This window comes from Vombatus ursinus, unplaced genomic scaffold, assembly GCF_900497805.2.
Source record: "Vombatus ursinus unplaced genomic scaffold, bare-nosed wombat genome assembly UNPS02014830.1, whole genome shotgun sequence".
NCBI classification, from domain to species: domain Eukaryota; kingdom Metazoa; phylum Chordata; class Mammalia; order Diprotodontia; family Vombatidae; genus Vombatus; species Vombatus ursinus.
Genome location: NW_020954608.1, coordinates 28167135 through 28181330, shown reverse-complemented (window position 1 = coordinate 28181330; position 14196 = coordinate 28167135). Strand labels below are relative to the sequence as shown.

The window sequence follows — 14196 nt, the reverse complement described above, 5'->3', positions numbered from 1 at the left end:
ATATTTTGCTGTTGTGGACAGTTTAGTTGTACCCAGTTAGGGATATTCAGAAAGTAGCAATTTATGATTCCTTCTCTGAATTTATAGCTAATACAAGATATTTCTAAGAATTCTGAATTTTTTTTTTGAGGAGGGGGGCAGAGGAGTAGAGGGGAAAGGAAGACGATAATCTAAGGCTTGCTCCAGAAAGTGTAATTTATCAGGGAATTCAATAGAATGGCTTACTTGCCTTCTAACCATGCAATGTGCTTGATGCTACCAGCTTTCTTGATCAAGAGGTCTTCCTGTGTATAGCCATTCCTCTTCCCTGGCAGTGACAGGGACAAACAAACTGCTCAGTGTCTCTCTGACAAATGAGGCCAATCCCGGAGACGGGTTCCTCTGTTACAACCCTGCTAGCATTCTGTGTACTCATTAGGCAGCAATAAATTATTGCAGAGGCCAAATCCCTGCTTCCTTGACTCCAGAAGAGTCTACAGGCCACACAGACCCAGGCTCTGCAAGGCAAGATTATGTATTCATAAAGCACATTCCAGCCTGTCAGGACATTTTTAAAAACTAAGTAATTTTTAAGAAATGGTTCAGAGCTGGGAAAAGAGAAAAACAAAAGGAAAGCGGGAAAATAAGAACACCCTGATAAACCTGAGGTTAAAAGTATCACAGATTGGAATTTACTGGATCAATAGTTTTCAAATTGTTTTGATAAGACCCCAGAGGCATCTCTAGAGACTCCTAGAAAAAGAGGGAAATCCTGGTAGATGTGTTTGGCTTGTGCCAGCCCCATCAGCTCACACCTACACGAAACCTAGGATATAAGAAACTAAGCAGAGGAAGCTCCACAATCTCGAAATAGTTGTTATAGGCTGCACGTTACAAAGCTTAGGCAAGAAATCCTGAAGGCTTCCCCTTCTTTTAACTGTTTTGGAGGGACTGTAAAACGGTTGTAGCTTCAGTCTTGCATCTCTGACTGATTGTATATGTATTTTAATGAAAGACTGACTGATGGGGTCTCAGAAGAAATGCAGGCAGGGAGAAAGAGAGAAAGCAGCTATAACCCCTATGAATCAGTGAACTCATAAACACTGCAAGGACCGAGAGACAACAAAGTTATAGGAGTTCAAAGATACCACCAAGTGAAATGGTGCATGCTGTTTGGGCTATTTGGTTGCAGTGGAAGCTATGAATGCCTGATGGGCTGGGAGGAGGGAGAGTGATGGTGTGATTTTTTTACTTAAAGCTTTATTATGCTGAATTTCCTATTTCTGCCCCTAAATCTTATGCTTGGACACATTGTTATTGTTGCTGTTTAATAGATCATTTAGAAATTTTGTTTCTGGACCTTGGTTCTAAAGAATGAATCCTACTGGCCTCAGAGGAATTCAATAAGCAGACTCAGAGGTATAAAGTGTATCTTCAAGTAGCTAATTCCATTAAGAACATTTACCAAATAACATCCAGGATAGGATGTAGTGGTGCTGCTGAAAATTACTGCTAGGCAACTTCTTTAAGCCCCATTGACCGATGTACAGTACTTGATGAAATTGGTTTTATAATTAAAACTTGTAGCTTTGCAAATTTCCTGAAGTTACTAAGCAAATTTTACTCCTGCATCCCCTAAGTATTCAAGTTATGAATATTGTTAACAAAGTATTCAGAGTTATGACTGTGATCTAAATTACAGGAGAGGAGAGGGAAGAAGCGAGGTAGGCATATGAGTTATTCCTTTCATCAGTGAGGTTTCCATTTGTTGTAGCAATTCTTTTGAGACCAAGATCCATTTGTTAGTGGAAAGGAAATTCATTATGACATATTAATGGAGAGATAATAGTTGAGAGGGTCCAGAGTACTTGTAATCATATTTACTATAATAAATTATTCAATCTGTAATAATATTGCTTTCAATCAGAGCAAAGTCACCCTTTCAAGTGGGGAAGATGGTTACTGTTTTGTGTGTGTGTGTGTGTGTGTGTGTGTGTGTGTGTGCGCGTGTTTTTAAACCAAACCAAGAATGCAAGGTTTTGGGACTATCTTCTCCTTTATTGATATAAGGTGTGATTTTCCAACTATTCTCATATTAAATAAAAATGTATTGGATCTGTCATGTGGTATAGCATTGGATGACTTAAGTCAGAGCTTAGTATGTCTTGAACACTATATCAAAGCAACAAATGATGGTGCAAGATGAAAGTATAGAATGCTCATTACTCAACAGAAACTACAAATAAGTTCATGTGTCTTCATTCAAAATTTATGGTAGCAAAAGCATCATTCTAAATACAAACAGTAATATTACTATTATATTATGGGAAAGGTTGTAGGAGCAATGCCTTACAAAGAAGGGAGGAAAGGATTTCTTGCACACTTACCTGGAAAAATCTCCCTTTGCCTCCTGAAACAAAGAAAATATAAATATCAGTATAACAACCTCATTGCTAGCTTCAGAACTCAAAACTCTCTCTCTCAGTTTCTGGTTTCTCCTTCAAACTAACTCAGTTCTGAAATATTGTGTATTTATTAAAAGATAATCTACTCCACTATTTTATGAAGATAAAGAATCACAAGCAAAGGCCAAGCATGGTTGCACATAACTGTAATCTTATCTACTAGAAAGGCAGAGGCTGGCAGATCTCATGTGCTTGGAAATTCTGAGCTGTACAGGTTATGCAGATCGAGTGTTCATTAAAAATTTGGCACCGATATGGCTAGCACCTGGAAAGAAGATAGGGAGGGTCCACCAGATTGCCTAAAGAGGACCAAATTGGCCCAGGTCATTGCTTCTGGGCTGATCAGTAATGGGACTGGGCTTATGACTAGTTTCTGCACTTATAATCTAGGTAATATGGAAACTCAGTCTTTAGCAACAAGAGCAGCAAAAGAGTCACAAGCAAAAGGCAGAAGGGACTGTTAATCATTTGGAAGGGACACACAACATCGAATGGGTTTGGGGGAGAGCTCAAGCAAGTGACAGCTTTTATTCCACCATCCTGGCTCGGCCCCAACATACAACATTGAACTAGAGAAGGTCATACATGGGAGAAAATGATAAGAGAATGTGCAACTTCACTCCATTTCTATTCTAGACCTAATAAAGCAGAAGTCTGTAGGGTCAATTCTAGTCCAGAGGGGCCCTGACAGATTGGGTTTCATTTTGATTATTCCTAGATTAATGGTTGCTGGGGAGACTGGGCCAGTACTAACTCAAGGACGCATTTATGCTCAGGAGGAGAGTCACTTTAGCTCTGTTTATCTCAGACCAGTCCAGACCACTGACCCTGTTCCACATTGGACCCAAACGGTTGTGTTACTTCAGGACCCTTCCCCCAAGTTTCCTTTGGGTAACAGGACCAGGGGATGGGCCAGGACCAGATCTGCCTTTGTAGATAAGGCAAGAGCCATCCCTTCCTTTGTACTTCCACTAAATACATTACATTTTGCCTTGTACCACAATTATTTGTGGGTCTGAATTATCTCCCCTACTGGACTACAAGCTTCTTGTAGGGACTACCTCTTATTCACCTTTGCATTCTCTTCAGCAACTAGTTCAGGGCTTTCTAGACATACATTAGGCACTTGATCAATATCTGTTATTTAAACGAATGAATTAATTTGCTTTATATACCTTTCCATTGTTACATGTAATGTTCAGTAATGCATTGTTTTCCCTTTTGTCATTTGCTGAAGGTCTCTTCCTTGTCATTCCAAAAGCGGTGAGACAATTCTCTTTTAGCTTTTATTAGTTGCTTAATTTGCTTGGGTGGGGGTAAATTGACTGAATGGTACATACACTACCCTTTTTTCATGATTCAGATTATGCACAGAGTTTTCCTTAATAAAGATCCCATCTCTAGGACTGGGTGAGTAGAGTTTAATTCATTTACTGGAAGCTCTGATGGATTCCATGTGCCTAATATGCCTTCCTTGAATTAGGCTGGAAGCAGTTAAGGACACAATTAGTCAGTGGTTGCAGTCATAGCATACTGGCCATGTTTGCACGTGTATTTGCTAATTACCCAAATGCCTCACTGTGTTTTTTCCCCCCAATGCATTGGCAGCAGATTATTTTTAGTTTGGATTTTCATGATGAGCAGCCTATTTGGGATGTTATTTACCCTAAGAGGTGGTAGGTAATTACGACAATGTGATTTTAATTAATATATGATAACCCTCCTTGCTCCCCTTCCTGTGTGTATATGAGTGTATGGGTGTGTGCATGTGCATGTGTGTGTGTGTGTGTGCATGTGTGTGTGTGCGCGTGTGTGTGCGTGTGTGTGGTTGTGACTCAGAAAATCACTTCATTAAAGGAGAAGCCAGGCAGGCCCACATCATTAAATCCTTCTTTGGGCAATTCCCCAATAAGTCTATCAAGTTCTTAACCATATCCCCTGATTCTCTAATTAACAGACATAGTCCTAGAATTTCTTACCTGTAAAATATAGGAAGCTAATTCAAATACCACTTCACTGTCAACCTCAATAAGTTCCTATAAACAAAGAAAAACATAAACAGAAGACAACATTTGGTTATTTTTTTCTGTGAAGGTGCCTCTATAAGCTCCAATACTTTCATAACACGTCTATTTTATGAGGCAACCTTAAATGAATTATTTCAACAACTAAACAAAATTAAAAAAAAACAAACAATCTTATGTGGAACTACCACATTTAGATTTATGCCTCAGTCTGAGGTCCTAGAGAGGAAGCAGAAAAAAGTAATGAAGAAACTGCATTTGGGAAGAGTAGTTGGATTGAACCAAATACACACAGAAAGGATCCATGTTGGAGAAAACACAATTTTGAACCCCTCGATCTATCCATTTACAAAGAGAAGATATGTTTAGAAAAAAATCATGGATTGGAAAACTGCTAAAAACTGAGAGACTATCAATAATTACTGATCACAATTCCTACTTTTTTATTGCCATGAAATCTTTGAAAACTTTTTTCATTGATTCATAAATATAAACAGCAGGGGCGGCTAGGTGGTGCCATAGTGCACAGAGCGCTAGACCTGGAGTCAGAAAGATTCATCTTCCTGAGTTCAAATTTGTCCTCAGACACTCATTAACTATGTGACTCTGAGCAAGTCACTTAAGTTAAAAGTTTGTCTCGGTTTTCTTATCTGTAAAATGAGCTGGAGAAGGGAATAGCAAACCACTGCAGTATTTTTGCCAAGAAAACCCCAAATGGGGTCACAAAGACTCAGACATGACCAAAAAACAAAATATAAGAGTACCTCAAAAAGTATATTTTATAAACAGTTAAGGAAAAACACCTAAAAGACAATAATTACAACCAATACTACGTGCCAATCTCTACATTTATTGTTTACTACTTAAAAAAAAAAAGATGTGGGCTTTAACTTAAATAACTTGGTAAAATTTCATCCACTGTATTTGAACTGAGTTTTGCCACTTAACACTTTTCCTTTATATCCTTGTAGGGATTGTATATATTGTTGTTTTACCACTTCTTTTTTCATTCTGCATCAATTCACTTATCTTCCCATATATCTATTAATTTTTCCTAAGTATCATTCCTTATAGCTTCATAATATTCTGTTACATTCATATACCACTGTTTTTTCAGCCATTCCTAAATCATTGGGCACAGTGTGTTTCCAGATTCATATTATTACAAATAGCATTATTATGAATATTTTTGAACATATGAGTCACCTCTTTCATTAATCTCCTTGGGGTATAAAACCAGTAGTGGAATCAATAGGTCAAAGAAAGTGAATAAATTTAAATTTTTTCTTGCATAACTACAAATGTTTTCCACAACAGTTGGCCAGTTCATAATGCCACTGACAGCAAATTTGCATGTCTATCTTCTCAAAGACACAATAAGATCAGATTCCGCCCCCCCCCCCGAATATATTACCATCTTTGCCAATGGTTTAGAGGGGTTTTTTTGGTGGGGAGATTAAGTAACATCTTGGAGTTATTTTTATTTGCATTTCTCTCAGTGATTTTGAACTTTTTTCACATAGTTGCTGACAGCTCATGCTTCTTTTGAGAAGTTTACTCATATCCTTTAACCACTTATTGAGGAATGGGTGTTCAATTTAGAGAATTGTGCCAATTCTCTAAAGATTTTGTATGTCAGGCTTTATTCAGAGATGTTAAATGATTTTTTTTCCAATCTACATCTATTCTTCTTATTCTAATTGCATTGAATTTATTTGTGAAAACTTTTTTTACTTTATGTGATTAAAACTATATACTTTGTCTTTTGATATCCTTTATCCTTTGCCTTATTAAGAATTCTTCCCATATCCATAGTTATTAGAGACAAAACATTTTATTCTCCTCTATCATTTTAATGATGGTACTTTTTATATGCAAGTCTTTTAAGTCATTCAATTTTATTGTGTTATATTTTGGTCTAAACCCATTTTCCATCAAATTGCTCTCTAAATTTCCTTGCAGTTCTTGTTGAATAGAATCCCACCCCTAGTGCTTTGAAGTATCAAACACTCAGCTGCTGTATCCATTTGCTTGTAGATTTTGCTTACCTTGTCTGGTCCACAAATCTACTTTTCTATTTTTTTAATCCACTAATAGATGCTTTGATAATGCATGCTTTCTAAGATAATTTGAGATTCAGTACTTCCTATTTTATGTTATTTCTTGAAATTCTTCATCTTCATCAAAATTTCGGAAATTGGAACAGTTAGCCATAATTCATCTTTTATTTCCCAACATGAATTATAGCTAACTGTTCTGATTTCCCAATTTTTCAGCCCCACCCCACTTCTCATTCAATTCTGGGCCCAGTTCATTGGCCATCTACAGTGTCTATTCAAGATACATCTTCTGAGAGATTCACTACCTATCATGGTCTTAACGAGAAGCAGTTTTCATCTAATTAGCACCATGTCATCTACAAAAGGAACATTTAAAGGACTTCAGCATCTATAGAGAATACCTCTTAGATTTTTAATTCTAACCTAGGTATTCTCTATGACAATAGCAAACAGTTTGTGTGAACATGTCTGTTTGTTTTGTGTCTCATTTGATATTAACAATCAGAGGGATGTTGAATAAAGTTATCTTTGTCATTGTGCCCATTCAGGAATCTCATAATTTTAATGTATGAATGGAAAACAACTTACTAGAGAAGATTCTTTAAGGTAGCATTTATTATACCAAATAAAATGTGTGTTTTTTTTAGTCAACAAAAAGAAGTACAATAGGATTTCATATTCTCTGAATCCTTCAACTAATTAATTATGAGACTGTAAAGATGTGTTCTGTTGTAGAATATCATTTGAAAAGGACTATTCTTTTCTTATCAAGAATTGTTTTTAATGTCTCCGAACTTCTTGCTGAGACACCAGTATTGTTCAGCAGCCACATGGCTATGAATCATATACTTTTACCATCTCTGAAGAATTAAAGTTGTAGGTCATCCAAGGGGCACAGGAGAGATGCATGATGGGGGTAAACAGGCTGGAGTATATTAAAGAAATCAAAGTGATATATGATTGAAAAGGGAGGTAAGCTGGTGATGTAGCAACATGGAGGAATAATGGAAAGATCGTTTGTATGTTCCATTGTAGTAACCCACTTAATGTCAGATCTAGAAGAAGGCCCCACTTATGGAGGTTTCCACTTACGGAGGATTCCAGGGGAATGTGGACAAGAAGCATGAAGAATGACAAGTGAATGGGTTGCAATCTGAACTGTTGGAGGGAGTACACACATGGATAAGATACAGATTCACTGAAATATCTAAGTATTTCCTTGGCAATTTGATGACATAACATAAAATCTGTAGGTTACCCTGGGCAGTATTGCCATTTTTATCATATTGGCATGGCCCACACATGAACATTAAATATATATATATATATATATAGACACACACACATATATACGTATATTTGTGTGTGTGTGTGGCAATTGAAGTTAAGTGGCTTGCCCAGAGTCACACACCTAAGTGAATGTTATCCATTGCACCACCTAGCTGCCCCCATTAAATATATTTTTATTATTTAGGTTTCCATTTATAAAGGTTTGTTTTGTAATTGTTTTTGATGTAATTCCCTGTGTATATCTGAGATTAATTACCACGCATTTGATTCTTACTTGAAATAGCATTCTCCTTGTGGTTATTTTTCCAGTTTTTCTTTGTTAGTAATATAAAGAAATGCTGATCAAACAAGAACTTCGTCTCATAGTTTACTAAGAAAATTTAGGCCAAATGCAGCCAGTTTCCTCTTTTCCCCTTCTCGAAATTTCACAACCACTTGACATCATTCCTTCTTCCTCCCACTGTCTTCTCCTTTACTGTATTCTCTGACAAAGAGGTTGCCCTTTTCCCAACTAAAGCCTACTCTTCTCCATCTCTGGTTTTGTCTAACCTATTGCTCCCACAATCATCTTCTCTTCTCTTTCTTAATCTTCAATCTCCTCCTATCTTACTTGTTCTTTAACTACTGCCTACAAACACGTCCAAATCTCTGACATCCGTAAAAAAACTCTCACTAGATTCTCAAGACAGTATCCTATATCTCCTCTCCCTTTCTCAGCCAAACTCTAGGAAAATATTTTATTACATCCTGCCTCCGTGTAGTATAGTGGGAAATCACAGGAGTCAAAGACAGGGTTCAAATTCTGCCTCTGAGATCTGGGGTGAGTCATTTAACCTTTCTGAGTCTCAATTTCTTCCTGGGTAAAATGGGGCTTTGACTTTTGACAATCCTTCTAGTTTTAGATCTTTTACTATTTCTATTCTCCCCTCATCACCCAACTGAAAACTGCTCTCCCTAAAGTTACTGGTGATCTCTGTATTGCCAAACCCAATGTCCTTTTCCTCAGTTCTACTTTTTTTTGATTTTTCTGCAGCACTGGTCACTGTGGACCACCATTTTCTCCTAAAAACCCTCTTTTCTTCCATCAGAGTTTTCAGGAGACGTCTTTCTTAGTTTTTTTCCTGTCTGTTTGACCATTTCGTCTTTTTCTCCTTTGACAGGTCAACAAACACCCTTTTGCCTCTGACTATAGGTGTCCCCTGAGGTTCTAGTTGGGGCCCTTCTCTTTTCTCTCTCTCTACTCTCTCACTTAGGGACATCATCAGTTTACATGGGTTCAGTTCTCATCTCTGTACAAATGACTCACAGATCTACATATCCAGCCTTCTTCTTTTTCCTGACATCTCATCTTGAATCACAAAATTGCCTATTAGATATACTGAACTGGATGTCCTATAGGCATCTCAATTTTCTTCAAAACCTTCCCCGATTCTTCTCAGATTCTCTTTTCTTGTTGAGGACACCACCATCCCTCCAGTCGTCCAGTTTTGCAACCTTGGTGTCATTTTTGGCTACTGTCATCCTAACTACATATGTACAGTTGCCAAATTCTGTCTCTACCTCCACAACATCTATTGCATCTATCCCAATCTATGCAATATCTATTGCACCTGACCCCTCCTTCCACCTATACAATCACTACTACCTTATAGTTCAGGCCCCCATCATTTCTCACTTGAACTGTTGCAATGGTCTCCTAACTGGCCTCAGGATCTCAATTCCTTCCTGACTCCTTTTTATCCTCCAAATAGCTGCCAAAGTACTTTTTCTAAAGTACAGGTCTGACCATGTCATTTTCTTACTCAACAAACCCATGGTTCCCTCTCAGTTCTAGGATCGGCTACAAACTCCTATATGTGGCATGCAAAGGTCTTTACAACCTGGTCCTTGCCTGGGGAGGGGGAGGGTGTAATATAACCCAGAAAGGCCAATCCTTCCAGCCTTATTACACCTCATTCACCTTCCACACTCTGTGATCCAGTCCAATTGTCTTTCTTACTGATTCATATGTGACATTCTATCTCCCATTATCTGTGCCTTCATTTTCTACTAGCTCCCATTTCTAGGATTCACTCCCTCCATCCCTCTACCTCTTAAAATCCTTAGCTTCCTTCAAGGCTCAGTTTAAGTGCTGCCTTCTACATAAGCCTCTTCTCATCTCTCCAGCTACCAGTGCTCCACAATTAGCTTGTACATGCCTTGTAAACATTTTGTATACACCTACAAGTGTACATGTTTGTCTCCTTCGATATAATGTAAGCTGTGTGAGAGCAGCGACTCTACTTTTGTCTTTGTATACTCAGTGCCTAGTATGGTGCCTGGAAAATAGTAGGCACATCAAAGACTGAATTTGTATTCCAATACTTTAGGGGGATTATTTTCTAATAATTAAGCTGCCATCTTATCTGCAGATAGGAATGATTTTGCCTCTTCTTTGCCCTTACTTGGGATTTAAGTTAATTGCTTCCCTATTGTTGAACTCTCCTTGTAATGGGACCAGTAATCCCATGGTAATTTGACCTAGTATGGCAGGGTGGTCCCAGCACCAAAGTATCATTGCAGCCTAGATTTAGAGCTGATAGGGAGTTCAGAGCTCATCTAAGCCAACCCCTCACTCTCCAGTGATGAAGGGTCATGCTCTAGCTGATGATATGTTATATTCTTTCTAAGAGCCCTTGCATTTAAACCTGGGAGCAGAAACAGGTTGAAATGCTGAACCAATGCTGTTATCCTGAGTTAACTTTCATTTACAAGTGATTTGATACAGTGTTTTCTCTAGGAATTTCATCTCACAATCAGAATGATTGATGAAATTTAGAGATAGGTATTGCACCTGGATTTCCCCTACAGGGAATTTCCCTTTAGCAGTCTGAAGCTGCAGAGGTTCTATCTTAGAAAGTTGCCTAGAGCAGAGGTGTCAAACTCAGAGCTCACTGGGCTGCTGAAACTGCCCTCTCCAGAGCCAGATTAAAATATAAGGTGGAAATGTTTGACAAAATAAATAAAAATAGTACACAACTTAGATAATGCTAATTCGTGGTTTTCTGAGTCAATATACCACCAGCAGGTATCCATTTCTATTTGAATTTGACACCATTGACGTAGAGCATTGAAAGGTAAGTGACTTGTCCAGGGTCACACAGGCAGTATGTGTCAAAGATGGAACTAGAATCAAGGTCTTCCTGGTTCTAGACAGCCTCTCTGTCTATTACTTTATTGCTTCTCTTGATGAGACATACCAGGAATAATAACATACTTACGCAGTGCTTTGAGGTTTACAGAAGCACTTTCCCTCATAACAAGCCTCTGAAATAGGCAATGTGCAAGCATTTTGTCATTGTTCAGTCATTTTCAATTATGTCTGATTCTTCATGACCCCATTTGGGGTTTCTTTGGCAAAGATATTATAGTGGATTGCCATTTCCTTCTCCAGCTTGTTTTACAGATAAGGAAACTGAGGCAAACAGGGGTTAAGTGACTTGTCCAGGGTCGCACAGTTATACATGTCAGAGGCCAGATTTGAACTCAAGATTGTAAGTCTTCCTGACTCCAGGCTCAGCACTATAACCTATTGTGACACCCGGCTGCCCCATGCAAGTATTATTATCCCTAATACGTTGATTGTAGACAAATGAACTAAAGCTCAGAGAAATCAAGTGACTTGCCCACATGGCACAGGTCTGACTCAAACCTAAGTCTGTTGGCTCTTGGGTGCAGTCCTTTGTCTCCACTGTTTTGTCAATATATTGATGAAACTGGCATAATCTGAAATCTAAGTTTAGGAATTATCTTGTTTGCACATTTCTGTTAATTTGTTAAGTAGAATGACAGAGTTGGTAGCATGAATTGGCAGATTAAAAATGCTTAAATGATTTTTGGCCAAATAGAGGCCTAGTGCACATGATGAGGAAATCAATACTCCCATTGTGTTCTGTTGTGGTCAGACCACCTCTGAATTAGAGTACTCAATTCTGAGTGCCATTTTAGGAAGAACACTGACAAGCAAAAATGCACTTAGAAAAACTGACCAGGATGGTGAGGGTTCTGGAAACCATGCCAAACAAGGATTGGTTGAAGGACTTGAGTATGTTTGGCCTGAGGAAGGACAGAACATGATTGCTACCTTCAGGTATTTGAAAGGCCATCGTGTGGAAAAGGGACTGGATGTGTTCTGTTTGGCCCCAAAGGGAAATCCAAAAGCAAAGAAATGGGTGGAAGATGGCTGGGAAACAGATTTAGGCTTGATCTAAGGAAAAATTTCCTAATTGATTTTCCTAACTGATTTCCTTCTCATTGCTGGTCTTCAAGAAGAGCCTGAGTGATCACTTATTGTAGAGGGATTCCTACTCAAGGGAGAGTTGGACTAGATAATCTCTGAGGTCCTTCCTAATTCTGAGATTTTGTAAGAAAGTATCATTTTTCACCATAGAATCACATGCTTGGATTCTATAAATTCAGCTTCAATTGATGAATTGGCTAGATTTTTTTTCTCCTAGTGTTAACATGAGCCCCTGCAGCGTGGAATCTTTCAAGGAAGGAAGGTCACACTAAACAAGTTAATGAGTCACTTTCTGTCTCGGGTATTTCTTGTTAAAAATAACAATGATAATATTTGCCACTGGTTGCTTTGGAGGGGTGGGATAAGAGAATTAATGGGAGAACACGGGAGATAATAATATGGGAGAATCAACATCAATAACTCTTTATATTTTAGAATGTTTTATGGACAGCGTAATTGATACATGATGCCAATGGGTTGAAATGGGGAAGAATGACTGGAATCACAGTCCTGGGACTCTTCAGTCCCACCAGGATGTAAATCATTTAACAGTCTACAAATGATTTAACCAAAACATCTACTAGGGTTGCAGAAATAAATCATTTCCATTTCTACTGCTGTCGCTTCCTTTCCCACTAACTGGCTGGATACGTGATAGCACGTGTATTTCTATTTGTATATCCCCTGTCACACATTAACCCCCAAGCTTGCACTTAATGTTTACTATGAGGCTAATGTTTAACATGAGAGTGAAGAGTAAGCCAAACATCAAGAAACAGTGTCTTGAAATGTGAAGCCACCTTTCATTTCATGATTTTCTCTTACCTGAATTTTCACCTTAACTGGAATCACATTGGGGCAAGAGAGGAAAGAAGGAGTTTTCTTTTGATTTGGTTTATATGGAACATTAGATGGTTGTCTGGCCAAATGGTGGACATGAGCCTGTAAGTGGAAATTAGCTGTACCAGGTATAATACATACAGTTATCCGTGATGATGATGCTGGACAACATATTCACACATATAGAAACAACTCTAACTTTCACTCTGGCCAGTGTTTTTCTATTTGTTCCCAAACAGGCTCATTATCAGAACAGGCACCCATTGGCAAATTTGGCCCTGCTTTCTTTGGGTATCTGTCCACTTATTAGTAGAGCTAGTAATAAACAGTGAAACATTTAAAATGTGATCAGTGGGAAGAAGGGGGAGAAAGAGAAGCAACAGGCAAGGACATTCCACACACCTGAAAAGCTGATACATAAGAGGGTGAATATTATAGTTATCATTATTACTAGGGATAGGGTAGCTAGGTGTTGCAGTGGATAGAGTTCTGGGTCTGGAATCAGGAAGATGTGAGTTCAAATGTGGCCTCAGATACTTATTAGCTGTGTGACCCTGGGTAAGTCATTTAACCCCATTTGCCTCATTTTCCTAATCTATAAAATGAACTGAAGAAGGAAATGGCAAACTACTTCAGCATCTATGCCAAGAAAACCTCAAATGGGGTCACGAAGAGTCAGACATGACTGAAAAAAGTGAACAACAGCAACATTGCTAGGGATAGAGAAAGGGACTGGACCTATGAGTTCACTGATATAGGGAAATTCCAGATGAAGGAATTTCCTCTACTAATTCAAGTTGGCATCTTTGATGTGCCTATAGTCCTTGAGAGTTGCCTAAAGTTAGAGGTTAAATGACTTGTCCAAGGTCACAAAACCAATATGTCAGATGTAAGACTTGAACCCAGGCCTTTTTGGCTCTAAGGCCAGCTGTTGTTCTAAGATGCCATATTGCTTCTCATTACTATTACTACTTTCGTTGTTTTAGTCACATCTGACTCTTCATGACTCCATTTGGGTTTTTCTTGGCAAAGATATTGGTGTGGTTTTGCCATTTCCTTCTCTAGCTCATTTTACAGATGAAGAAACTGAGACAAACAGGGTTAAGTGACTTGCTAAGGGTCACACAGTTAGTAAATGTCTGAGGCCAGATTTGAACTCAAGAAGATGAGTCTCTCCATTTCGAGGGCCAGCACTCTATACACTATGCCACTTGACTGCCCAGACTATTACTACTATTCTTTCCTATTCAGCAAGTTTA

General features: G+C 38.4%; 1 protein-coding gene across 3 annotated transcripts in view; it reads right to left on the bottom strand.

Annotated features, from left to right (window-relative positions):
* FRMD4A (FERM domain containing 4A) overlaps positions 1-14196 on the bottom strand; it is a 352592-nt gene that overhangs the window by 123483 nt on the left and 214913 nt on the right. For all 3 annotated transcript variants that reach the window (XM_027838551.1, XM_027838548.1, XM_027838550.1), the window contains exons 6-7: positions 4424-4480; positions 2367-2389 (exon numbers count right to left, since the gene is read on the bottom strand). In XM_027838551.1, the coding sequence (XP_027694352.1) occupies positions 2367-2389; positions 4424-4480 (80 nt within the window). The remainder of the gene's footprint in view (positions 1-2366; positions 2390-4423; positions 4481-14196) is intronic.